At 46.7% G+C, this 26,961-nt stretch overlaps 1 protein-coding gene across 1 annotated transcript in view; it reads right to left on the reverse strand.

Moving 5' to 3' along the window:
• Positions 1–14,243: 14,243 nt before the first annotated feature.
• Positions 14,244–26,961, reverse strand: part of Mapkapk2 (MAPK activated protein kinase 2) — a 42,963-nt gene continuing 30,245 nt past the window's right edge. The window contains exons 2-10 of the mRNA XM_055602516.1: positions 19,194–19,333; positions 18,934–18,998; positions 18,595–18,674; positions 18,045–18,171; positions 17,454–17,529; positions 16,967–17,091; positions 16,505–16,590; positions 16,312–16,392; positions 14,244–15,785 (exon numbers count right to left, since the gene is read on the reverse strand). Of these exons, the coding sequence (XP_055458491.1) occupies positions 15,642–15,785; positions 16,312–16,392; positions 16,505–16,590; positions 16,967–17,091; positions 17,454–17,529; positions 18,045–18,171; positions 18,595–18,674; positions 18,934–18,998; positions 19,194–19,333 (924 nt within the window). The 3' untranslated portion in view covers positions 14,244–15,641. The remainder of the gene's footprint in view (positions 15,786–16,311; positions 16,393–16,504; positions 16,591–16,966; positions 17,092–17,453; positions 17,530–18,044; positions 18,172–18,594; positions 18,675–18,933; positions 18,999–19,193; positions 19,334–26,961) is intronic.

The following is a 26,961-nucleotide window of genomic DNA, read 5'->3' on the forward strand; positions in this document are numbered from 1 at the left end:
TTTTTTTTTTTTTTTTTTTTTTTTTGGTCTTTTGTTTTTATTTTTGGAAGGGCTTTTTCTTCTTTTGTTTTGTTTCAGAAAGAGAGGAAAAACAGAATAAAGTAGAGAGGAAGGTAAAGAAGATCTGGGAGAAGCTGGGAGAGGAGAAAGGGAAAAACATGATTAAAAATATACTACATGAAAACAATTTGAGAAAGAGAGAGAGAGAGAAGCAAAAAAGGGAAGGAAGGTAGGAAGGAAGGAAGGAAGGAAGGAAGGAAGGAAGGAAGGAAGGAAGGAAGGAAGGAAGGAAGAGGGCTGGGTAAGCTATGGGAACAAGCCAGTAAGAAACACTCCTCCATGGCCTCTGCATCAGTTCCTGCTTCCACTTGAGGCTTTGGAAAACGGTCACCAGGGTCTAACCTCATTAATAAAGCCACTGGTGTATTTATAATACTTAAGTAGACTATTGGAGACGGGCAGGGCCTGTAGGAGGAAGGTTACACCTTATCTCTGGTTATCCCTCTTCCCATCTTTCTCACTTCCCTTGCTGCCATGAGGTAAGCACCTTTGATCCACTATATATACTTCTCCATGATATTCAGCCTCATTTTACTCCCAAATTGCTTTGGGTCAAACAACTACAAACCAAAACCCTCTTGAGTCCAGATGAGTCCTTGAATGCAAAGCCTGGAACTGCAAGATTTGGTGTTTTTCCCTGCTGGGTGTGGGCATTGGTCTGATCTTGTCTTGCTATTCCTTCATTCTCCCCTTTCTGAATGAGAATGTTCACTCTGTGCCATTATATACTGAAGTAGAGATTGACTTTTTGATTTTATAGAAACAACTCAAGGATTGTCTTGAATGTCAAGACAGGACAGAATGTTGGGACTGTCAAAGACTATGGGAACTTTTTCTGGTAGAGTCTGTGATGTTTACAGATATCACAACTTGATATGCACTAGAGAGACAAGGCTCAGGGCACATCTGTGAAGTTCGTACATTGGGTTAATACACAAATATGGCACCACTATTCATAGGCTAAGGTTGAGACTGAATTTTAAAAAGCAAGCTGAGCAGTGTCTCTTCTCCGTGTCATGAGGATGTTAGCTGAACAGCTGCCTCATGTTCCTGCCACCAGGCCTCCCCCCACCATGATAAACCAGAACCTCAGACTGAGCCAAAATAAACTCATCCTTAAGTGGATTCTTTCACAGCAATGAAAATAAAGATATCAAGTTTGTATGTGGTCCTTTCAAGGCTCTGAAATTCATAGTGTATTAAGGTTCCCAGTGGTGGCCTCCCTCTGTATTCTACCGTGGAAGATTCTAAATGGACTTCCTATGCCTACTGAGGAGCAACCAAAAAGGTATAATTCCTGCTACACTCTCAGAACTCTTTTCTAGGAGGGATTAAACTCTGGGATTATAGTGTTTGTGGAAGTTCCCACAATTGTAATTATATGAAAACAATCACAGTATGTTGAGGACTGGACCTGGCAGTGCGGTCTCCTTCCTGTTAATGGAAAAAGAACACGACTACCTCTTTGCAACCTCAACACCTGAAGAAACTCCACGCCCTTCACTTCTGCTCTGAAGGAGTCATTCAGAGGTTGGAAGTGGGGATTCTTTAAGTAAAAGGCTTGCAGAAAAGAAGCTGAACTGTTACTATCAATTAGTGGTGTGACTTCAGAAAGCCCAAGAAAGACACTAGAAGCCTTTTGTGGGCCTCTAAGTCTGAGGTGTATGCATGCCCACCCTCCAGAGCAGAGAGGAGTGCTGGGACAAGAACAGGGCTTTGGTCTGTTTGGATTTCTGTTCCAAAAAGTTCCACTGGGTAAGAGTTCCTGATACATATATGGGTCTCCTTACAGTCTCATTTCCATTTTATTTCCTGGATTTGGGTTTTCATTATTTGTGTTTGTAACTTACTGAAAATAAGTCTGTACGTTTCTATGCAGGAAAAAGTGGAATACAGTGCTAAAAAGAAATATATAACAAAGGGGAAAAAAAAGCAGCCACATACTTGTTTATATGATACTAACTGCTGTGTCTAGAGGAAGCCAGATAATGTTCTAACCTTCAGCTTCACTCTTACAATTATCCAAGTGCAGGGATTCCTGAGTTTTACTCCAAGGGCACATTGTCTTGTTTGGGCTTCATCTGGGCTCCAAAGCCTGTAGCACTTTTGTGTACAGCAGCCACGCATGGTGAGTCAGGAGTGAAAACAGGCTTGCAAATTGAGGAGGGCTGTGAAGGACAATGAACTGACTGCAGCATCACCCACTGAGGACAGAGCAAGAGGAAATTGGTTGAACAGCAGACAGAGACATTGGAATTTGACAGAGAAGCTTTCTCCTCAGGAAGGAGCTATCTCAGGTCACAGGACACTTTAAAAACGTCCTCTGGAGAATTTTATTGACTTCTCAGGTCTGGGGGCCTACTGCTGGCACCCAACATGTACTGCTGCCCCCACCAGTCATTTGGCACATATGATACCATATGTATCATACAGTACCTTGTGTTCTCACACATTTGCATGTCCTGTATACTGCCTGATGCTTACCAACCTCCAGCCTTTATTAAAGAGCCTGCTCTGACAGGAGTCTTTCCTGAGACTGATACTCCAACCAAGGACTATGCATGGAGATAACCTAAGACACCCCCACCCCCACACAAATGTAGCCCATGGCAGTTCAATATCCAAGTGGGTTCCACTGTAATAGGAACAGGGACTGCCTCTGACATGAACTGATTGGCCTGCGCTTTAATTACCTCCCCCTGAGGAGGAAGCAGCATTACCAAGCCACAGAAGAAGACAATGCAGCCACTCCTGATGAGACCTAATTGACTAGGATCAGAAGGAAGGAAAAGAAGACCTCCCCTATCAGTGGACTTGGGGAGGTAGGGAGGGATTGGGACTGGAGGAGGGAGGGAACCACAGGGGAGATACAAAGTGAATAAAGTGTAATTAATAAAGAATTTTTAAAAAAAAGAAAAAAAGAATTTAGAGATGTAGACTGTTAGCAAAGTTAGGTTAAGAAGTTTTTGCCAGTGGCTCTGAGGTAGAAAATTTTGGGGGACAATTTAAAGTGTAAAGTTTCTGAAAGGCACACTCTTAACCCTTGAGCTAGGGATTTTTCTGTGGTCAGGGAACAAAATCAAGAGCAGCCTGACTGGCACTAGCTGACCTGCCTCTCTCTTGCTAAAGCTGGGCTCGTGGTCAAGGTGATGGATGATTAATTTCTTGTACCCATTTTTGCCCTCAACTTCCCAATAAGATTTAATTAAAAAAAAAAAAAACTGTCGATGAGTAGGTATGCACTTTGAGAATTTAAAGTAGGAATGACTGATTGTTTTTATACGAAAGTTTTAGGTTTGTGATTCTCTTGAGTTTTTTTTATAAGATTAAAATTTTAAGATAAATAATAAGATGATGGTTCCTTTCTTTGCAACTGCAATTTGCAGCCTGCCAGTAAGAGAAACTGGCTGACCAAAACATCTTGCTTGCTTTATTAATCTATAACAGTTGCTTAGAAACAGACGTATGTGGGTTCTTGGGAATAACTTGTTTTCACCTGTAACACATAAAATATGCAATTATGTAAGGGTATTGGGAAACTCATTGTAATCATTAAAGAAAAGTAACCACACTGTAAAAAATAAAATAAAATATTAAAAAAAAAGAGTCTGCTCTGCTAAGAACATAAGAAATGAAGGTGACACTGAGGTGCTTGGGGAGCCAACATTCCAGACTCACATATTTTCAGTTATCAGGTCTATGGAGAGGAGGGAAGAGTTTAAGTAGGGTATTTCTTTTTATCCATGTTGTAACTCATAAAAATAGCTTTTAAAATTAAGCCACAGAGGTACAGGATGGGTAGCAGCACAGAGTGAGGGAAGTGTGTTCATCAGCTTTCTGACATTGTGATAAACAAGATTTTTTTTTTTTTTTTTTTTGGCTCACAGTTTAGAGGTTTTAATACATGGTCACTTGGTTCCATTGCTTTGAGCCTGAGGCTGAATGTCACAGCAAGGGGCACACAGTATAAAAAGCCTACTTACTTTCTAGCCACCAAGAAGCAAAATAGACTAGGGTCCCACTATCCTCTTCAAGGTCATGCTCTCTACTAGAGCCCACCTATTGAATGCAGCATCACAGACTGGAGACCAACCCTTTAGCACAGTCTTTAGAGACATCCCCTAACCCTAACAAGGAGCAGGGGATGGTTCCAGTTTTAAATTAGACAATAAGGGTGGGCATCACTGAAAAAGTGACACAAAACAAAGAAAATAAGTTGTTGACTTCTCTGAAAGAATTTTTCCATCTTGGGGACTAAGAGTGTACAAATTGTCTCATACTGGGACCTTCAGTCAAATACTTAAGTCCCAACTGGCTTGCCAGAGCTTTCCCTTGTCTCTTCATTGCCTGCACCGAGTGTCCCAAGTAAGCTGCAAACCTCCCCCAGGTCTCCGGGTCCAGTACTATGATGGCTTTCTTCCTGTGGATTTAGTTAAACTGAGCCTGTTTACAAAGTAGAGTAAACCCTTAGGAATGTTAGAAGTCATGTTAGAAGTAAATCTAACAGAAGTTAGATTTAAGAATTCACAAAAGATGAGCGAGCGATCTCTAAAACAAGCTTAGAGTTTACCCACTGGGTACCAAGTGTCTGCAATTGGACGGAGGGTTGATGTTAGCAGGCTGCTTCATTCTCACACACCATAACACTATCTCCCTACACTGTCTTCTTCTCAGGAAGACACTGAAGCTTTTAGAGGTTACAGGCTCTGAGCTGGCAGTGGCAGAGTCTGAACGGGAGCCCCGATCTGCCAAGACCCCACCACCTCATCCTGCGTGCTTCTCTCTACTCTCAGGCTGAATTTTGTTTGATGTAATGATCTGAAAGAAACTCAGGAGCAGAGTCAGCTCCTCCTATGCCCCCACTCCAGATCTGTGCTAATGTCTGTGGTCTCTTTTGCCAGGATTCAGCCTAGGGGGTTTCCACTGCCAAATTCTTGTAAGAAAACAGTAACTCCTTCCCAAGCCTGGTTACTTTTGTCAGCTGTGGGAGGGTTGGGAGGAGAAAGATGCTGAGAACTGGGGAGCTCATTCAGCACATTCTAGACAGCATGGGCTAGGGTTCCTCACCTTTAACTCTTGATCTATCACTCTCAAGAGCCCACTCTTTCCAATACCTGCCACCACCAACTCTAGATGGTCCACTAAAACCCCAGTGACCGCCTACCATGCTAACCCAGAAAGTTCACACATAAACATGGCCAAGATCCCTCTCCACTGTACACAAGAGTCACACGTCTTGCTGCAGCAGACTCTTGGCAGCAGCCTTCTTACAAAGCCAAAGCCACACGGTGTTCTTAACTTCCTTTTCCCCCAGGAAGGGGCCAACCCAGTGCACCCAGAAAGACAACTACCAGTGTTAGGAAAAGTAGGAAAGATGAGATGTTGGCACACACTGCTATCCCAGCTGTTCAGTAACATATACTGTGAGTTCAAAGCCAACCTGGGCTACAGATTGAAAGCCTATGTGGACAGTGGGGAAGTGGATCATAAAGAACTGAGTCTACAGAACTAAAGGAAGAGTCAAGAAAACATGCTTCCTGATCCTCATATCCCACTCCTATGAATCTAAACCAATTTGACCAAACTGTATAACAATCAAGACTGCCAATGGAGATACATAACTAGCCAAAATGCTGAGAACAAAAGACTAAATGTTCAGCCCCAAATAGAACACCTGAATCAAAACCTCCACACCCCAAGGCTCAGGGAACACATCAGGAGAGGAGGCATAAAGAACGTAAGAGCCAGATGATGGGGCAGAGTGCAAAGCAGTGGTTACCTGGACAGGGAGAAAGCGGGATGTTTTCTTCGGGTCTTCGGGTCATCACATTGTAGTGTCAACCAGCCTGGAGTGAGTTAAAAAAATGGGTGAAGTTGAGAAAGGCAAGAAGATTTTTGTTCAGAAGTGTGCCCAGGGCAACAATGTAGAAAATGAAGGCAAGCATAAGATTGGGACCAAATCTCCATGGTCTTTTTGGGCACAGACCAGGCTGCTGGAGTATCCTACCCAGATGCCAACAAGAACAAAGGTATCACCCAGGGAGAGGATACCCTGATGGAGTATTAGGAGAATCCCAAAAAGTACATCCCTGGAACAAAAAATGATCTTTGCTGGAATTAAGAAGAAGGGAGAAATAGCTTAATAGCTATTTCTATAGCTATTAATAGACCTAATAGCTTATCTTAAAAAGGCTACTAATGAGTACCTTTATTTGTTTCAAAACAAATGTTTCATGACTTTTAATGTATCCCATAATTTAATTTATACATCAAAATTCAGATCATGAATGGCTAACAATGTTTTTGTTGGACAGTCCTGATTTAAGTAAAACTGACTTGTAGAAAAAAAACAACAAACAAACAAACAAACAAACAAAAACCTGCACAGGATCAAGCCAGCCAACTGGGGTAGATGATCTCCAGGATCCAGCCCTTGCTGAGAAGCAACTAGAAGTTGATAGCTGTTGGGGGAGGGAGAATCATTGTTTTTGGAGGATGTGACCAGCCACTGGTAAGATTCCCATGCTCCAGTGTTAACCCCACACCCATGCACAGATGGGCAGTGCTAAAGAGACTTTGTACGTTATCAAAAGACATGAAGATAGAAGAGGGACATGTTTACATAGCTGAAGGGGGAGGGCATACATATATTTTCTCATATGTCTGTATAAAATCCCCACAAAGGATTTTTTAAAATAACAAAGCCTGCTTACTATGGTGTGTGACTGCAGAAAACAAACAAGTGTTATATGCCAGGCTGAGGCATCTACACAGTATTCTAATAGTTTAACTATGTTAATGGGGCTTTCATAAAGCATTAAAGCCGAGAAAGTAAGAAAGGTTAGCCTGTACTTGCCAAGAAATAAATGTCAAACTATGCAAGGTTTTCAGCTTAAAAGTCTTTATATAAGAAAATCAATAGTGTGAAGTGAGACTAGATAAGCCAACAGACCACATCTACCCCACTGAGAAGAGCAGAGGCCAACTGTTCTGACTACTACATAGTGTAGAAGCCTCCACAAGCTTCAGGGACTCCTACACCAAAAGCCAGCCAGTCATGATTCTTCCAAGAAAATGTGCCTCGTTCAGTGGCTGGGAGCAAGGTAAAGAGAAGGACATCCTCCACAGATTCAACCAGCCTTCTGAGCACAGCAGTTGAAGCCCGTGGACTATTAATTTCCCTGTCCAAGTCTCATGGTTGGCCTGTCTACATTACATCAGCCGATAAACAGAAGCTCACAAAGGTCAAATCATCTACTCACAGCCCTAAGCTTTCTCCTGTGAGTATCTAAGCTATTTACGGCATTACAAGCCTGATTCCACAATAATCCCAGATGACTGAGGTGTGATGAGTGAACGCCCTATCAAGGTTTCTCTATAGGCGACGAGCTCCTGTACAGAAGAATGCTTGTATGTGTTCTGAGTCTTGTAACACCTAAACCTCTGAGCAAGAGCCATCTCCTCTACCGCACGCCCTCTCTGAATCTCCCTTACCTGCCCCACCATCTCCTGCACACTGGGTGTATTTTACGACCCCCACCTCCAGCCTGTCTATTACCTGCTACCTTCTTCATGCACCGTGGTCTGAGAAGCAGGCCAGGCAGCCCAGTTGAGACAACAAGGCCCAAACTAAAACCTTTGTCTGTGCCTTCAGCCTGCATGCCCCAAGTATATGCAAATAGCCACCATTTACCAAGCAAGCCTCTATGGCAGGGAGAGGCTTAAGGAATCCCCTTGCCCTGATTTTTCCAGTCGCCCACAGCTCTGCCAACTGTATGCATCTGTGAGTTTGGGGAAGTGTGTCAAATCTCCTCTTGTTCTTGGCTGACTTACACCATGCCCAGATTGCTCCACTGCTGGGGGAAAGTCCTTTCACCGACCTCTCACTCATAAAGCAACATGCAAAGCATGCTCATCACTGAACAAGCCACACTGTCTTTTTGACAATGCCTATGGCGTAGACAGCCTTAGATGAAACATCTCCGCTTCTAGGAAAGAATCCTACAGAATTACTGGTGTACTCAAAAGCACTGCACAATACATTCAAGACATCTATGATTACTAAAGAGGGGAGGGGGTTTCTGGACTGATGGCTCAGCAAGTAAAGGCACTTACTCCCAACCCTGAGGACCTGAGTTCAATCCCTAAGATCCACATGGTGGAAGGTCACACATGCAGAGTGTATAAAACATACCTGGGTGTACAGATATAAACAAATAATAAAATTTTTAAAGGAGGGTAGTAGAAACAAAATACCCATTAACACGTAAGTTAAATAATTATGGTATTCCATACCATAGAGTTAAAATTGTGTTTGTTTGGTTGGTTGGTTAAGATTTCAAAACAGAGAGAAGGAAGATGGCTCAGTGGCTAAGGGAGTGAAGTCCAGCTCCCAGAACCTACTTAAAGGCCAAGCATGCATGCTAGCCTCCTGTAAAACCTACTTAAAGGCCAAGCATGCATGCTAGCCTCCTGTAAAACTGGGACTCAGGGAGCAGAGACAGGGAGATCCCCACAACAACCTGACTAGCCAAGCCCCCAGAATCTGCAAACTCCAGATTCAGCAAAAGATCCTGCTCAGTAATTATAGCGTAGCAAAGAGGGCACTTGGTATCAACTTCAATACACACATATATGTAAACACACACACCTGCATGTTCAAACATGTATACATGCATACACACATGCATGCATACTATACATTCACATGCAAACAAAAAAACATTGAGAATTAGGATATAGGCCAGTGGGAAAGCAGGAGCGCTGGGCGGACCTGTGATCCCCGGACCCAGGGGCGGGGCCTTCTGCCACGGAGCCCTCGCTATGTATATACTATTTATCTAAGGGCTGGAGCATAGTACAACCAAGCCCAGCCCTGCGCGCGCACACACACACACACACACACACACACACACACACACACACACACACGCCCCGGCCTCCCAGGGGCGCCTCGTCTTCTGCCTCTGCATGTCCCAGCTGAGCTTCCCTCCCTGAGGTACCTTCGCCCCTCTGGGCTGCCAATAAACTCGTACTGTCACAACTTTTAAACGCAAATTGCAGAACAATATGCCTAATGACACGTTCAAAGCAGTCTGCCGGCTGTATATATAAGCTATGGATAATAAACTCTGAATACAAATCTAAGGTATAAAAGAATGGGTTTGTTTGTTGGTTGATTGGTTGGCTGTTGGTTTTGTTTTTCAAGACAAGGTTTCTCTGTGTAGCCCTGGCTGTCCTGGAACTCACTTTGTTGACCACGCTGGCCTCGAACTCAGAGAGATGTACCTGCTTCTGCTTCCCAAAGGCGTGCACCACCATACCCAGCTCCAAAGGAGGTTTTTCTGGAGAAGAAACTGGTATCAGGACAGAGAGGATCTACAAGAAGATGTCACTCCACTCTGCATGGCGAAACAATTCTGTATCATCTCTACCACACTTGAACCACTACTGTTTGGTTTTGCTCAGATGGGGACCCTGCAACAGATACCAAGCACCCCTCTTTTTTGGAACCTTGAATAAGCAGGCCAGCCTGGCTTTTTCATCTGCACCCCTCTTCTTTGCAAGCTAGCTGAGAGCCCACCCCATCCTTCCTGTTCTTCCTTCAGATGAAATAGGAGGTAGGGTTCCTGTCTTTTTTACAACAGTTTATGACCAGAAAAGAAGGCAATCAAGTGCCAGAAACCCAGAGGGCGTCCCCTTACTGCAAAAGCAAGCACTCTGCATCACAGACTCTGGCTAACCAAGGTCTAGGCCTCAACCCCAGATGTCATAGTTTCTTTGCAATGTAAACCTTTGACTGGGGAATTCAGAACCACAGGTTTACAAATCAGAGGATGAGGCTGGAGACTCAGCTCACTCTGAAACCTGAGGCCTGGCTATCTCAAAGGACATTTAGAAACCAGAGACTCACAGCTGTCAAGTCTGAGCAACAAGCAATCCCTAACATTTCCCAGGGACTAGAGCAGCCCACCTTGGGCTTTGGCCAGAGCCCTGACAGGGACTCTCACTCACAGACTTTGTGGCTACTCTAAAGCCCCAGGAACCAGGCTCACTTAGGATTAGTAAGGCTGATACCAGTTCATATTTGGCCACACAGGGCCTCAAAGGTAGCAAAGGGGGGAAATTAGTTCTAGTATTTCACTTGCAAATCCTAGCAGGGGTATGAGTTGAGAGTAAGAGACTTTGCTTGCTGTCCCTGAGGTCATGAAAGTTAAGCAAATGAAGACATTTGCATGACAGCCCTGGTCTCTAATGATAATTTACCATACACAAGTTCTACTACCCCAGGACCCCTCCTGAAATCCCACAGCTTTGACAGTTGTAAGACTTCCAGGTCAAAGCTTTGGATAGTAACTTAGCTTCATAGTAATTCTCTAAAGAACACGTGTAAATGTCCAGGTAAGCTTAGCTTTGAGATGTACAAAAGGTGGGAAGCTTGTGCACATTGACTTTACCACTCGTTCCAAGGTGGCTCCCAAAGTCTTCCTATCTACTGACAAGATTTGCACATCAAGGCACATGGAAAACATCAAAGACCCATGGTAGCTAAGGCAGCCCTCAGGGACTACTCTTCCCAGTGTTCCAAAAATGGCTCAATTTCATGCAAAGCCAGCTTTTTCTAGTGATTCACAAAATGTCTAACTAAAAGTTACCTCAGACAAAGGTATCATCATGCAGTTTTTCATTATTGAATATTAATGAACTGAAAAATGAATGGGGAAATCCCTATTCAAGTATGTTCCCAATTTTTGGTTGTGGACAGCAGACACTTGAGAATGAAGGAGGCTAAAGGAGTACGAAAGAGATGCAGGCGCCTTCCCACTGAAAGGGGCAAGCCAGTCTTCGGTGGACAGTGTCCACAGGCCTAACCATCAAACAAAAACGCTGAGTAGACAGCAGCTGAGAAAAAAAAAAAAAAGAAGGCCTGGCTCAGCAGAGAGACAGAGACCAGTGAGAGCTCACAATACTATTCCCTCATTTCTACCAGAGTCCCCTATGAGTATCAACGCTAAGGGCCATAGGGAAGCTCTCCCAGGACTCTGATAGCAGCTGCTTCTCTGAAGGCAGCATAGTCGACCCCTGCCTTGGTGACACCTGTCCACTCCTCAGAACCCACTGCCAATATGTCTGCATGTTTCCACGAGGTATTGTCACCAAGGGGGACCAAAGGTGACATCCATACTCAATGGTGGCTGATCACCACCACTGATCCTAAAGCAAAGGAAATGACACTAACCTCCAAACTCAAAAACTGCTCCCCACATTCAAAGTTCTTACTTAACGCTGACATACCACAAAGCAAGGATATGAAGGCTTTATCCATTTCCAGCTTTATCCACGCCACTCGCTAATCTCTCCCGTCTCAAAATTTCTAAGACCCTGAAAGGCTGAGGAAAGGTAGCATGTAAAAGTGGACAGTGTAGCCCTCGCCAACTGCAATAGTTCCTAAGCGTCCCGGCATGTAAGGGCGGCACACACACTTGGCTCTGTGAAGCTCCCCAGGGCAGAGTCTGGCTTTACGCTCTCCCTCTCTCTCAGTATGGGGCATACTGAAGTGCCTGGATATTAAATGTAGTAGGAAACCTCTATATGCTAGCCCCAACTCAGTGCAGGGTGAGGGTGAAACGATCTCAGTGATAGGTCCCTGGAGCTAAAGCCTGATGTCCCTTCTAAAAAGCAGCTTTTCCCAAACTCAGGCTCACGTAAGATAGCCAGGCACCTAACTGTGGGCTTGGTGAGGCAGATCCAGGAAGGGGTTGTGTCATCCAGGGTGGGGACAGAGGCTGCTCCCCAGACCTCTGTGCCTTCACTCAACCCCACATGTAACAATATCCAGTGGTTTGCTTACACTCATGGTGGGGTGGCCACTTTCCCTAACCTCCTCCCTTGAATAACTGAATTTTCACACTTTTCAAAGGCTCCACCTATGACTTACCCACTCAGGCCCACACATGTGCTCTCTTGCCAATCACAGCCCTCTGTCTTCCTATCTCCAACACAACCAAAAGAAAACCCTAGCTACCTGCTTACCAAGCCAAGCCCAGGGCAGACTTAACCCTCAGCAGGGACTAGAGGAGCAGGACACAGACCCAACCTAGACCCCTGGCCCTGCTTAGTGGAGCAGCCCCTAGAAGGAGGACCTATGCTCATACAAAGCCACCCTGGCGGGGCACTACAGAAAACATTAAATCTGTGGTCTCCTAAAACCCTCACAACACCCCCAGGACTTAGAATATCCTCAGGGGACACAATCTAATTGCTTCCCTTACTCCCAAAGGACTTATGTATTTTGAAGGAGCCCTAACAGCAGAAGCAGAAAACCCAACCAGCTGTGTGATCTCAGACAAAGCCCATCTATGAACCCAAATCTTTTCAGATAAAGGAAAAGAAGATGGCTACCTAGAAGGACTTACAAGAATCAACCCAGCATCAGCATTTCACTCAGTAAGCACCCAAGGATGCCAAGAATTCCCCCTTGATATCTTTGAGAAATATACCCAGCCTGTTTACTACCCCCAACCTCATAATATCATCACGGGTTGGCTGAGTTGGACAAAGAAGGGCTACAGAGCACGTACCAGGGCCAACAGACTGTTTCCTCTATTCCAGCTGACCCACATCCAATGGCTCACAATCACTTGTAACCCAGCTTCAAGGGATCTGACACCCTCTTCAGGCATCCATGGATATCTCTAAATATATTCCATATATTAACAGTCACACAGAAATTCCAAAACCAAACAAACAAACAAACACAAAAAACACCCTGCAGTTAGTGGTAGGGAATCTGAGGACCATGGGGAGAGGGAGAAGAGAGCAGGACAGAGGCATGGCCAGACCTTTTTTAGTCATTTTCCTTAGAAGCTAACATTAGACCTTGTAAGATGGACTGAGAAGGAGGCAAAACGCAGGGTTGATTAGTACTGGTGCCCTAAGATGAGGAAGCTGTAAGACAGTCCTCTGTGGCAGAACACTACCTCCCAAAGAAACACACTCTGTTCTGGTCTAGTATATATGTCATTGTCCGTAGCATAAAGGACTTTGCATATGGGAGCAAGGTGAAGGCTTTAAGCAATAGGCTACCTGGACTAGCCCAATCTCAGGGAAATCATTTCCTCAGGGAAGTCCCTTAGGCTGTGTTGTCAGGGAGGTGACAACACAAGGATAGGAGAGGTATAAAGTGGCTGGCATCAAAGACAGAGAGTGGGGACCCAAGCCAAGGAATGAGGCAAAACAGAGTATGGCCCTGCAGAGCCCTAAAAGTACACTGAGGCCCTAGCACGCTTCTCACCCACATAACCAGCAAGTGACATCCATGTCCGTGCCACTGCATTTATCACAGCCACAACAGGGACCCGCTCAAGCCTGCCACAAAGATGGCAGGCTTCTGACAACTTTCCTTCTACAGCCCTCCTTCCTCCCCCACCCTGGACCCATCACTCTGGGTCCCTTAGAAGTGCAGGCAGAGTTCTTTAAAAGCAGAAATACCTGCTGGGTGATTCTCAGCAGTGCTCAAGGTGAATGCTCTTAGGTTGAGCAGCAGAGACAAGATCCCTTTGATGGCTAGGCTATCAGGCAAGTGCATCTTCCAGAGAGAAGGCTGGTAGAAGACAGAACACTCCAGGCCCCAAGAACCTGGGTTCTAACCCAAACCAACAGCTGTGTGACTATAGGCACGGTGCCTCCCCTTCAGGGTTTGTAAACTCACAAAGCCAAGCTAACTAGTCATGCTGCCCCTGCCTTTCTCCCGGGACTGGAAACAAAAGCAGTAGAGTCAGCAAACCAGCTTCTACGCTAGGCTCTGCCAAGGAAACTCAGTTCATCACAGGGTTTCTTTGGAGGCTGGGTCACTGCATAACTCAAGGCACTTTTGTTTCTCCCTGACCTGTACTGCCCCCTCCTGGAATTCTAAGGTACTATGCCACCCTATTTTCCTAGTCATAAGATTAGAACCCTTCATCACAGGCTCCAAGGGAGATCAGCTCATTGTCACAGGCCCTCAACAAAGAGGGGCTGATCCCATGCTCATCCATCCAGAAGGCCCTCTTCTCCCCCAACCCCCACACCCAGGGCATAGGGCTCTGCTACCCATCACAGAAAACCCCTTATCCACAGGCTGGAAGAGTGAGGTAAGTAAGTGGTCACAGGCCTGCGCCCCAGGAAGGAAGAAAATGAAAAACTTTTAACTATTAAATTTGTTTAGTAAAGACAATTTTGCTCATACAAAACAACAGTTTACAACAGTCTGAGTGCTGAACACACCATCAAAGACAAGGGAGGAGCTGCAGACATCTGGGCCCTGCCCCAAGGCCCAGAGATGCCCAGGAGCCCCTCCTCCACCAACCCCTGAGGGAGCCACCCCTCCTCCAGTAGGAGGGGCATGGGGGACCATGGCACAAAGACTCTTCCCCACCTGCTCCTCCTCAATCCTGGGGAGCCCCCACCCAGGCGGAGTAGTTAGAGGGTAAGGTGGCTAGTGGGCAGAGACAGAGTCAATACATCTTTGGTGCGAAGACTGTCCCACCCACCAGGCCACGTGGTGGAAATTCAGGAAGACCACTTGTGGTCCTGCCCTTGCCAAAGGGAGGTCGGCAGGTACCCTAGAGATCAGGGGAGATGCATGAAATGCAAATGCCTTTCCAGGCATAGAACCTTCCCAGGCTCACCCATGGGAGCAGAGAGTCAGCCATTGAGAAATGACTAAAAATTTCAGAGAACTCAACAAGAGTGGGTTAATAATGGCAAGAAGGGCAAGCAGAGGCTACTCAGTGGATCAGTGCCTCAGAGACCTAGAACCAGCACTAGTTTAGGGAAAGGTGTCCTGAGGGGACCAGTCCTAATGGCTGCCCAGTGCCCATGCACCCCTCCCTGCCTCCCCTGCCCAGCTAACACAGAGGCTATGACTACCTGGCTCTAGATCTAGACTATGCTACCTAGGAGTTTAGGCAGGCTCAGTTTAAGCAGGATTCCCTGCAGCCCTGCCTTCCCTAGACCTTCCCAAGCCTGGTCACTGGCGTGGACCCAGGCATACAAACATGTACACAAACATATCCCTCTCTTGTGCACACTGGTGATGGCTAAGGGTCTCGGCAGAAGGCAAATAATGGCCGCTCCTTCCCCCTCTCCCTGGAGCTCCAACATTCTAGCGCCTGGGAACCTCAGGTTATAGTAGGAGGCCAGGGAGGACAGATGGAACGGACAACCCAGGGACATTTTCTGTAACAACCTCTACAACACCCTTGGGTAAGCCCCAGCATTTGCAGATGGGAAAACCTGGTGAAAGGTTGAGGAGTGAGGAAAAAGACAACAAAAAAGATTCCATAAAAATTCTACGCCAAATTACAGATAAAATGCAAAAGGAGCATGGGCTCAAGAGCACCTCACCCCTCCTCACACATCCTCCAGCCTCCATCTCTGGAGAGGCCAGAGCCAAAGGCAGAATTACGCTGGAGGCATTTCTGGGCTCCACGAAGCCCAGGAGAACAGGAGGCAGCAGTGGGCAACTTGTGTCTCTTTGTTTAAAAAATATATTCATGTAGTTATTGCTTGTCCTCCAGTGGGGTGGGAGACACAGCGGCTCAGTGAGCAAGGGCCGCAGCCTCAACGGCACGGGCTTTCTTCCGCCTCTTCAGAAGCAGAGGGTTGGATGCATCTTCTATCTTCTTTATCTTGATCTGTTCATAGTCAACACGCATCGTGGCCAAGGCACTGGTCATCTCCTCCTGGGAGCAGGGTCGGGATTATGCAGCAGGCAAAGAGGGCAGAAAAAGATATAAGCAGTGAGAGACACACAGGCAAGGCGGGAAAAGGGCACAGTGAGGACAGGCCAGTTGTGGGTCCACACTGCTGATAGCAGCATCCCCAGTACTAGGTCAGCACAGGCTGGCCACTGTGTAGCTATTCTCCCAGAAACCCTCTGACAAGCCCACAAAAGGGGAAAGAGCCCTAGTCCAGCCATCCTGTCTGGGGATTTAATGCCCTCATCTGAAAACTGAGGAGATAGTACCTGATGCCCTTTCCGGTCACACTAGAGCTTCAGGGAGAGAAGGGCTCATGAGAAAGAGACAGTAGAGTCTGGCCACAACTTTGCCACAAGCCAGGGAAAGCAATGGCTCCCAGTCGTCTTTTTATTGCTGTGGAGATACTGGGATGAAGTAGACAGACCCAAACAGTCTTCGGCCATCACTCATGCTGGGGACTTTGTCTACGTTGCCTCCCTGAGCTCTCTCACTCAGTTGTGCCCCTCACCTTGACATCCTCCCATCGTTCCTTGTCCTCCTTTAGGACACGGCTGGTGTGCAGTGGAGTCTGAGGGACCTTCGTAGATTGCTGAGGAGAGAAATGGGATCGAGTGGCACTCTGGGGCAGTAAAGTCCTGGTGAAGACACCATACTGAGCAACAGTCCCTTGCACCCAGGTGTTCCCAGCCCACAAAGCTTACCATGATCCATGGGTGGTTCATAAATTCTGTGATGGTCATTCTCTGGGTGGGCTCTGTTTTCAGCAGATTCCGGATAAGCATCTTCACTATGGGGTGAGAAGGCAGAGGACACAACAGCTCAGAGGACTGGACAGCTCGGCGGACAGAGACAGCCAGCTCAGGGGGCAGGACAGCCAGGGGACAGAACAGCTCAGGGGACAAGGATGGCTCAGGAGCTATACTTTCTCTGCACTCTCCTGCATTAATCAGTTCAAAAGGGACTACATGGAGGCAGCTACCCAAGAAGCAGTGACTCCAAGGACCAACATGCTAAAGCACTGGAAAAGCCCTACACAGATAGCTCTGACCCTGCCTCAGGTCCTTCACAGAAGCAAAAGATTCCAAGGAAAAGAAGCACAGGCACCATGTGAGATAAACACCTACACCTACATTCACGCACACTCCCGGAAGGCTGGTTCCTACCTTCTTCTGATACTTCTGACCATTCTGGGTTAGGAAATTCATACTGGCCCATTCGAATACGAGTCTTCATGCCCGGAGAGATGGCAAGGCCATGATTGGAATAGAAGGGGGGATACCCACAGAGCCTAAGGAACAGAAGGGCAAAGTAGGTGTTATTTAGGAACCCTGCACCAAGAATTGGGTGAGAAACAGGCTCTTCTTGTAATAGTCATAGAAAAATAGGAAACTGCTGATAAAGACACAGCACAACTCAGAAGTCTAATGTGCCAAGAATGTCAACTAAATGGCCTAGCCCATTAGCTAGTTTCTACCACCACTTAGGAACCAGAAGCCACTAAGCATCAAGTGAAGGAGTGGTACAGGGGATTCCCAGGGAATACCCCACCCAAAGGGGAAATCCTAATGCCTGCCTCTTCCTCTTGTCCTGTAGATGGACAAGCTTCCCCAGCTCCCTAATGCACTGCATCCCACGCCCCAATCCACTTACAGAATATACATGATGACACCCAAGGACCACATGTCACAGGACTTGTCATACTTCTCTGGGCCCAGCACTTCCGGAGCTGCAAAGCAAAGATCACTGTAGATTGTCCTGGCTCTTTGAATCCTGAGACCTACCCCGTTTCAGAGTTCTTCACCCCATCATGACGGAAGAGCAGCTGGAGCAGGAGGGGTTAAGTAGAAGCCCCTCCCCGAGAAGGGACCCTGCAGCTGGAAGCTGAGGTGAAAATACTGCTGAACTGCTGACAACTTACAGTCGCATGCTGCCCACAAACATGCTTTGAGAGTTCATTCTATTATGTCCGCAGATACTTCAGAACAAAATCAGAATTCCCAGGCTCCACAGAGAATGTAACAGAAACTATGGCTCTCCTCAGGAAGAGAACACAGACACCCAATTCTGCCCTAAGCCCTGCAGACTATTTCTATAACCCTCGGTCACAGCTGACCTCTGGCAGTCTACTTATGGTAGGGTCCCAACATGCCTAGGACCTATGGTCTCCTGAGACAAGCAGAACAAGGGGCTGGGGCAGAGCCTTGGGTAAAGACTCAATCCCTGGGCCTCCCCTGAACTCACCCACATAGTATGGTGTGTAACACGGAGTGGTCAGAGAATTGTGACTGGTGGTTTCCTTGGCAAAGCCAAAATCAGTGAGTTTCAGAATGGCATTGGGCCTTTTGGAAGTATATAAGAGGTTTTCAGGCTGGAGAGAGAGAGAGAGAGATGAGTAAGTAACAACCCTGCGGAAATGCTGAGAAACCCAAGTGGAAGGATTATGCATTCCCTTATGGAACCAACACCCATCCATCCAGTCCCTCTGCACTGTACACAATGAGGACGGAGTGAGAACAAAGGAGGAGGGCATGGAGTGAGGTACCTTGCTGCCTCAGAAAGCTGTATGGGACAGTGAGATGCTGATGAGGAGACCCACCTCATTATTTTGGAGCGCAGCCAAAGAGGGCTTCATTACTAAGTTTGTGGGTCCCACTGTTCCAGAATCCCACAGGCCACAGACTGGGCCACAGACCCACCCTGCTCCAAGGAACCAGGCAACCAGGGAACCAGGCAAGGGGAATCCCACTGTCCCATCCATCCTCACAGCTCATGGGGTATAAATAGGTGGTACCTTAACATCCCGATGAGCAATGTTGATAGAGTGCAAATACTGGATGGCCTCACCGATGCTCTTCATGATTTCTGATGCTTCTGAGGAGAAGAGAGAAAAACACAAGCTAGAAGTCTGAAAGCTCTATACACCAGCCTGCCAATGCAGCCTCAGTCTCCTATCAACTCATAGAGACACAAGGAGCTAGAAGCTGGCCCACAGCTGAGGAAGAGAGATACTCCCAGAAGTGAGCCTGAGAAGGCAGCATCTGTGACCTCTCCTGTAAGCAGGTCCTGCAAAGGATCTACAGTTGCCTACTGCCCTGTCCACCCAAAGCTATCCCCACAGCAGACCCTCTACCTCTTTCTGTGAATGCCTGGTCTCCTCGGTCCTGGATCCGACTGAAAAGCTCTCCACCATCGAGACTAGAAAAAAAGGCACAGTAAAAGACCTGGCAACCAGCAAATGCCCCCCCACCCCGCACCGCACTCCACTGCCCCCAAAGAAAGTTGGACACTGGTATTCCAAGTTTCAAGATCCACAGTGGGCTGTACCCAGAGGCAGGAGGCACCTCAGTGTGGCATGGGGATAGGTGGGGCGGAACCCAGCAGGCTGCTTACCACTCCATGACAATCAGCAGACACTTCCTCCCAGCATACAGGTTCTCATAGACATCCACAATGTGCACAATGTGCGGGCACTGGGAGGCCCTCCAGTGCAGTTCCACCTCTCTGCGAGCCTTAGGACAGTCCTGGAGCATCTGCAAGACCAGCAAGTCCTGAGTGACACAAGTCTACAGAAAATGGCTAACGACCCCCGCCCCAGGCTTGTCGGAGGCCTGTGCCCACATGTCAGCTTTCCCAGCAACACGACAAATGTTATTTCCCAGGTAAAGGCCACTTCCGTGGCATCTTCCCCAGTCTCTCCTGCTCTAGGACCCTAGATGACTCTGCAGCAACTTTAACCACTCAACACAAAACTCAACTTGACCTCTCCAGAACCTGGACAGCAAGGCTGAGACAACTCTCATTCTCAACAGGCAGCAAGGCCTCCTATCAGCTAACAGCATGAAGTCTATGGGCAGCAGTCGAGTACTGGAAAACAGTGTCCCATGGAGACAGACTGAAAAGAACCACTACAAGAAAAGAGATAAATTCCAGAATCAGCAGGGACAGAAACCAAAATCACCCAAAACCTATAGCAGATTCAGGTAGATGGCCTCTGGAGTCAGCCAGGTACTGGTCGGAGCCCTGGAGTTTACCACATCTGCAGTCTTGAGTAAGCTGTGCAACTCAGTCAGTGGGCCGCCTTCCCAGCCCTGCTTCTTTCCTAGACCAGGTGTCCAGGTGCGTGCAGTAAAGCTGGACCCTCAGCAGACTATAAGGCTGGATTCTGTTCGGTCTAAATCAGCTCACTGATTTCCATCCTTTTGCTACTGGCTAGCTTAGGAACAAGCCTAGGATCCAAATGGCCCAGAAGAACTCTGAAGGCAATTTACTGAGAGACAATCACAAAAAAAGCACACAGGGAAAAAAAAAAAACACTATCTCTCCTGCACCTGGCAGGTAGGAGCATACTGTCACCATGCTGCCAGTAAAAGGACAGGCCTAAGGCTACAGAGTAGTACACTGAGAGAAGCAAATGAAAAACAGCAACCCCCTGAAACATCACCAAACATCCCATTTCCTGCCAGGCACACCTACAATGCCAGCAACTAGGAGACCAGGCAAGACAGCAAGAGTTCAAGGTCAATGTTGGTTCCAATTAATCCAAAGCAAGTCTGAGCTATGTGAGACGCTGCCTCCAAAACAAAACAAAACAACAACAACAAACAAGAATAATTTCCTGATTGCATAAACTCTTTTAGTAGAATTCCATTGCTGGAATCAAAGTCATCCTAACACACCTCTGCTTTGTACAAAGGAGTAGCCGCTTTTGCTCACAGATACGCTATGAGGACTTAAACTGTGCTCGGTACTAATAGCTATCATTTTTACTGACATGCCTGCCCAGTGCAGGCCACAGATGCCAAAATCCTTACGTCACAGACCCGCACAGATTTGCCAATACATCACTCTTCCAACAGTTCTGAACATTTTGTAGGCTGAGCTGGTGAGGAAACAGGGCAGAGAGCAACCAGACAGGCAGGCAGTAGGAAGGCATCCAGGCATGTGATAAGGTGAGGACTGGGCACTGACAAACATGAGGTCAATTCGGCTGAGCAGATAAGCAGGGAGGGCCGAGGGGATAGCTGAAGTCTGGTAACTGGTATCAGACAGCCAAAGGCAAGCAGAGGACTCTTCAACAATAAAGCTAACATGCTTTTATGATGTGGTCATGCTGAACCATTTCAGAGAAGTAGCCTGTCCAAGGCTAAGCTAAGAAGACAGCTATGGTCTGAATCAGGCTTGACAGATGCCAAATTCCAATTCCTTCCACCCTAATGCCCAAAGCCTAAGAGAAGGCTAGAGGCTGAACCTTCTCAGAGTGGCTTCAAAGAGTCAGCTTCCCAAGCTGAAGCCCACAAAGAATCAAGCAGACAGCTACCTCCCAAGTCAGTAAGCAGGATGCAAGCTTCCCCACTGTGTCACACTACCACCTTGTGGTCAAATGAGGACATGGCACAAGCTCTGTATTTCGGGGTTTGCTGTGGGGCATGTATTTTTACTTTCCCATGCTGTAGGAGGAACAGAAAGAGACACTGGCCACTTCCATGTGCATGTAATTCAATTCAAGTAGTGACTGAACTACGAGAGGCCACACATGGTATTAAATGTCAAAACTCAATGAGACTGACAATCTGAATGTTCAGACTAGTACAGAAGTGAGAAGAGATACAGAGATGGGCACTGGAAGTACTTATAATTCAATTCTCTCGTTCATGCTCCATCACAGTGTAGAATGAAGTAAAAAGAATCCCATGGGCAAACTCACACCCTCACACCCTCAAACCCTGCCTCCACATCTGGCAGCAGGAGCTATCAGAGATGAGCAGCTAGGCAACCAAGGTAAAGCAGGTTCCTGGCCAGGCCCCTGTGTTTTCCAGAGCCAAGTGCATCACTAGATCCATGTATGTCAAACACTCAGCCCCACCTCCCACCCCTGTACAGGCCACAAGGCCAAAGTAGACAAAATCCTAAAGATGGCAGATGGTACAGGCAAGTGTGCTGAGGAAAATCAATCCTCAGGCTAGCCACTCGGTTTGGGTTCCAGGAACATAACTGTTTTAGAATCAAACAAGACCCAAGCATGGTAGCCACAGCCTGAATTCGTTCATGGCACTGGGTGGGCCAAGTTTCCCCTCAGAGACAGGAGGGTGGGACAGACAGTGTTAGGGTCAAAAACAATCAGCAGAGGAAGGTGTGTGCAGTTCCAGCTTAAGCAGGACAAATTAATTTCCAGTAGTGTCACACACCCATAATCCCAGTACTCATGGCTAAGCAGGCGTTCTCCACCAGCCTGGGCAATACAGCAAGGCCAGGCCAGCCTGGGCTACACAAGGAGACCTTATTACAAACACAACAAAAACAACCAAGAAGCTCTACTTAGGATACTCTTCTCTTAATCTAAAATGAACCCTTTTCATACTGATGCCTTCTCTCTACAACCCAAGTTTCAAACAGGTGAAATAAGATTTGATTTTTTTCAAATCCCTCCTTCTCTCTTTCTGCAGCTAGTACTAAATGTATTTTCTAGTTCTCCCCTACAGAAAAAAGGGTACTGGGGGTGTACCCTTTTCCAACTCTACTTTTATAGTGACAATTTTGGATCCTTTAAAACACAGAAATATTGTTAAGAATATGTTTTCATTTTAATCCCAAGTGTGGGGATATGGGGCTGCTTCAAAGCATCTATGATTTGATTTGCCTCGTGCTCTGGCAAGGGCATGATTTTCCCAGCTGCAGACAGTTTCTGCAATTGTGTTAACATTTGGAATTCTGGGGACTTTTCAGAGAATATACAGATGCTAGGGCCCTGAGAGAGACGGGGTGGTTTGTTGCTGTTGGTCCTGGTTTGTTAAGTACTCCTGCAAGAGGAAGAAACAAGAAATCAGATCTCCTGACAGTGAAGATCAAACTTGCCCCAAAGAGCTTGATGCCCCTAATCAACAGGAAGTAGTCTAACAATAGCATCACCCCTTTCCAACCCCTGGCTTTATTCAGGGATCTCTTTCCTTTCTTCTCTATCCTTTTTTCTCTCATAGCTAATTTGTTGGAGGGTGAAAGGGTGGATGAAAGAAGAACCCACAAAGTAGCAAAGGCCGGTCACATACTTCGCCTTATTATCTAAACTCTCTTCTCCCTCCTAACAGCGGGGGTCAGGGGGTGCTACAGGCAGGCCCCTCTCCTCCCTCACAGCAGCTGGGGGTGGGGGGTGGGAGGGACACTAAAGGCACTCCTCTCTCCTCACAGCAGCCAGGAAGAGGGCTGCAGGCAGGCCCCTCTCCTCCAGGTAAAATCAACTGGAACCGGAGTAGGAGAATTCTCAATTCTTAGAGCAACCTAAAATTTCCCAGGAAGGCAAGTAACTGAAATGAAATTAGGTCTTATCCTCTAGAAACATGGTCAGGTTGGGAAGATGAGGCATAACTGTGAAGTGTTGGTTTTTGAAATATGCATAGAGTTTTTCGTGGAGTTTGATATTTGTTTTGTTTCATTTAAGATGGGCTCTCCCTAAATATCCCAGACACATGCTTATCAGACCTTCACTGGATGTGAAAACTAACTGAAGCTATAAAAGACCTTCCCACCAGTCAGGCAGGCTGGGTAACATCACAGGTCAGGGCCATGAGATGCCAAGGACATTTGCAGACAAGTGTAGCACACAGAAAACCTGGACAGATAAACCCAGAATGTGCAAATCTGAAGTACATGACTAAGTAAAGGAAGTCAAGAGAGGTGGCCTGAGCCCTCCAAGCAGAGAGGGGACAGAAAGCTGTCAGAACCTCAGCAGAGTGAGCTGTCACAGCAGGTGCACAGAAGCCAAGAGAGTCTCCTGTGAAAGGTCCCCTCCTCTATGCAGCAAGGACACTGGAGAACAAAGGACTCAGAACCGTAGGAGTGGGGCAGAAAATAGACTTTTCTACTAAAAAACCACAGGCTCCAAGAGAAGGCCTGGAAGGAACTGCAAAGTCCGTGGTATCCATGCCAAGCTTGGAACCAATTCTGTGCCTTGGCTCAGGCCTATATGGTATGTCTGAATTTCTCTTGAAGAAAAGGTCAAAAGATATGTGTTCTAAACCAAGTGCAAAAGTCAAGGTGACCCAACAAGTATGTCAGGGGTCAGGATCAGGACAGCCCACAATCCAGGAAGAAGTCCTAGGATAGTGCAGTGAGGGAATGTGAGAAACGAGCCCTAGACTCTGGTTGTATACCTCTGACTCCCTTACCTTCCCTCCAGATCTTCCATCATGGGATCTCCTGAAAACAGTCTAAAATCAAACCATAAGTCAGATAGGAAAGAGACAGAGAAGAGCTTGGGCCTGCGGTACTATTGACCACCAGCAGACATGAGAATAATAGCAACGAATTAGCTGCCTACACACACTCACACACTCTTCGAACTCCAGGGAGGGGGGGCTCCTAACCCTTGTGCCTCCCATTTTCTCATCTTCTAAACAGGCCAATAACAGGCCTCTGGGGTCGCTACATTAAGCAAATATAATGTACACAGATGAACACTACCACGAGCGGCTTGGCACAAAGTAAGCAGTATATCAGTGTTGTGCTATCATTATTCTGCTCCTATTCCTGCATATTAGTTCCCCTGAGATGGGCAGCTGGGATCCCAATCACACCCACTTCACTCAGGGGTTATTCATAGCTCTACTCACCAGCCAGCAGGAACCCAGTTTACTAGTGCAGTCTTGAGTTTTCCCTCCACATACCACTTAAAGGAAAAGCTGGAGTGGGGAAGTGCTGATTCTGACTTGATAGCAAGAGTGATGCAAAAGTCCAATTCAGGCACCAAGAGTGTTGTCTTGTTAATCAAGACTTCTGCATTTCCAGGAAGCAGTTGGGGGTCAGAGGAAAGCCCTGTGGCACCAACTCACCACTCTCTCAGTCTAGGGTGATCAACTCGTCAATCTGGACCACAAACACTTCTTTTGTAGCACATGGTTGCCTCGGATGCTTTGCAGGATAGAAGAAAGGAGGACCTGGGAAGTCAGCCACTGTAGGCAAGTCTCAGCAACCTCTTGAGTGAGCACTCAAGTAGGCAGCAGGCACAGCGATGACTAAGATGGAGGGGCACCTGTCTCCAAGTAAGTACTTTCACTGTGTTATTTCACCTGGCTGATGCGCACTCTGAGACGGAACATCCTGTTTTACAAATGAGGTCACCCATTATAAAGTAATCCCTCCACAGAACCTTTCACCCAGCTGTGGCAGCACTGGAATATGAAGCCCCTGTGGTAGCACTTCCGAGCAGGCAACAACCAACAAATGCACTGACTAAGCTCTCAATCTCCAGCAAGAACTCGGTTCACGCCCAGGGTGCAGGCTCAAGGTCCCCTCAATTGTCTGCCATCCCCACTCAGAAAGGAACAGAGGAGATTGAGCGTGCTCAGCCATTGTCTGACCCACTCAGCTCTACTCACTCCTATCTAGCACCCCAGAGAGCCCTTCTCATGGAGAAGTGGACTGTCATGTCTCCTCAAAAATGTCTAGGCCTCTCCTTCCAGCATAAAGCTTGGGGAGTTGAGCCTCCACACAAAACACAGAGAAAGTAACTTAACTCTAGTTAGACAACTGTAAAAGAAGAAAAGCCTGGAGAAGTCACAGAGCTTTGAGACCAGAACATACTGTCCTTACATCATTTGCTATCTCCACCAGATCCTCAGGAGTCCACATCCCAAGGCCAGAGGGGCCCAGTGAAGAAGAAGCGCGCGCGCACACACACACACACACACACGGCCCTCATTCTGAAAAATCTAGAGTGCTAAGCACACTTAGCCACTCTTACTGGCTCAGGGGGTGAGGGTACAATGGAAAACATTAACAACTACAGCATGAGACCCCAGCCATGGGACTTAATTATATTGTAAGGAGACACACAAGCTCCAGGCTCATACACATACACACACATACACACACACACACACACACACACACACACACACACGCAAAATGATTATAGTCTGTAATTTGTTCTACAAATGAAATAGAAAAGATGCTTCTATAGAAGCAGGCACGGTGGTGAGGCAGTCTCCCAAACGCACTGAGAAATGCCAACAGGCTAGAAAGACAGGCCACATTTCTCTCTGTGTTCCCCCAGCTCTGCTCCAGAGTACAAGAGATGACCGTCAAATTATTCGAAAAGCACATCGGCTGCTAGGGCCTTGGCAAAGCTCAATGAGGATGGCAGATGAGCTTCCCTAGAAACCTATGTCAACATCAAAGCAGCAACAGACCCTGACTCCTTAGAAGGCAGGCAAACGGAAGTTCCACACCCAGCCCTACCTGCCGGTGCACATTTACCATACATTTGGTCGGGACACAAAAATCAACTCTCCACTTGTTACTTGATTTCATAACTATGATGGGGGAAATCTCTGCCCAAAGTAACACTGACAATGAGGGATCCTAGTCCCAAAAGCCCTAAACACCCTTGCCACACTGCCCAGAAATGACCTCCAATAAGGGTGACTCTCCCTGCTATGATCCTTCATGCCCCAGAAAGAACTGCAAAGAACTGAGGTACAAAAAAAGGGCCACACTGTAAACGAGAGATTTTCCAAAGAGTTGCAATGCACAATGGATAAATGCTACCTGAACTTTAGCAAAGATCACCAACAACATAAAAATGACTACAGGTTAAGAAAGACAGTTCAATGAAAAGAAGCAGTGATGGCCAACTTAAAATGTCTGCTGCAACTCATGAAGAGGACCACTTATTAAAAGGGCCAATAACTGCACTGGGCTGGCAAAACTTTAACATCTGAACAAACTCCTAGATTGACAAAGATTCAGGAAACATATTCTCACTGAGGACTGAAAATTTTAATTCTGGATAAATCTGACCATACCTATCAAAACTGTTTAAATCTTAGATCCAATAATGGCCCTACACATCCTTTTCTTGAAGCATTGAAAGGGCAGGAAGCCTATTAGCACCCAAATGTCGACAAATAAGATGCTGATCAAGAGGTGTAACCTGTAGACCACAGAACATGGTGCACTCAGTGGAAGATTGAAGTGGCTTCTCAGCTGTAACTATGGGAGAACAGGATATCATTATTGGGAAAGCAAACAAGGAACCAGGTGAGGCTTGGACTGTGTTTAATGTCCTAAGTTTTTAAATTGAACTGCACTCACATTTCACTAGTAAATGTGAAAGCACAGTTCTCAAGACAAGACGCAAACACAATAACAGATTAATTTAGGTTTA

This window comes from Psammomys obesus, unplaced genomic scaffold, assembly GCF_907164565.1.
Source record: "Psammomys obesus unplaced genomic scaffold, mPsaObe1.curated_primary_1811, whole genome shotgun sequence".
In the NCBI taxonomy this organism is placed as follows: domain Eukaryota; kingdom Metazoa; phylum Chordata; class Mammalia; order Rodentia; family Muridae; genus Psammomys; species Psammomys obesus.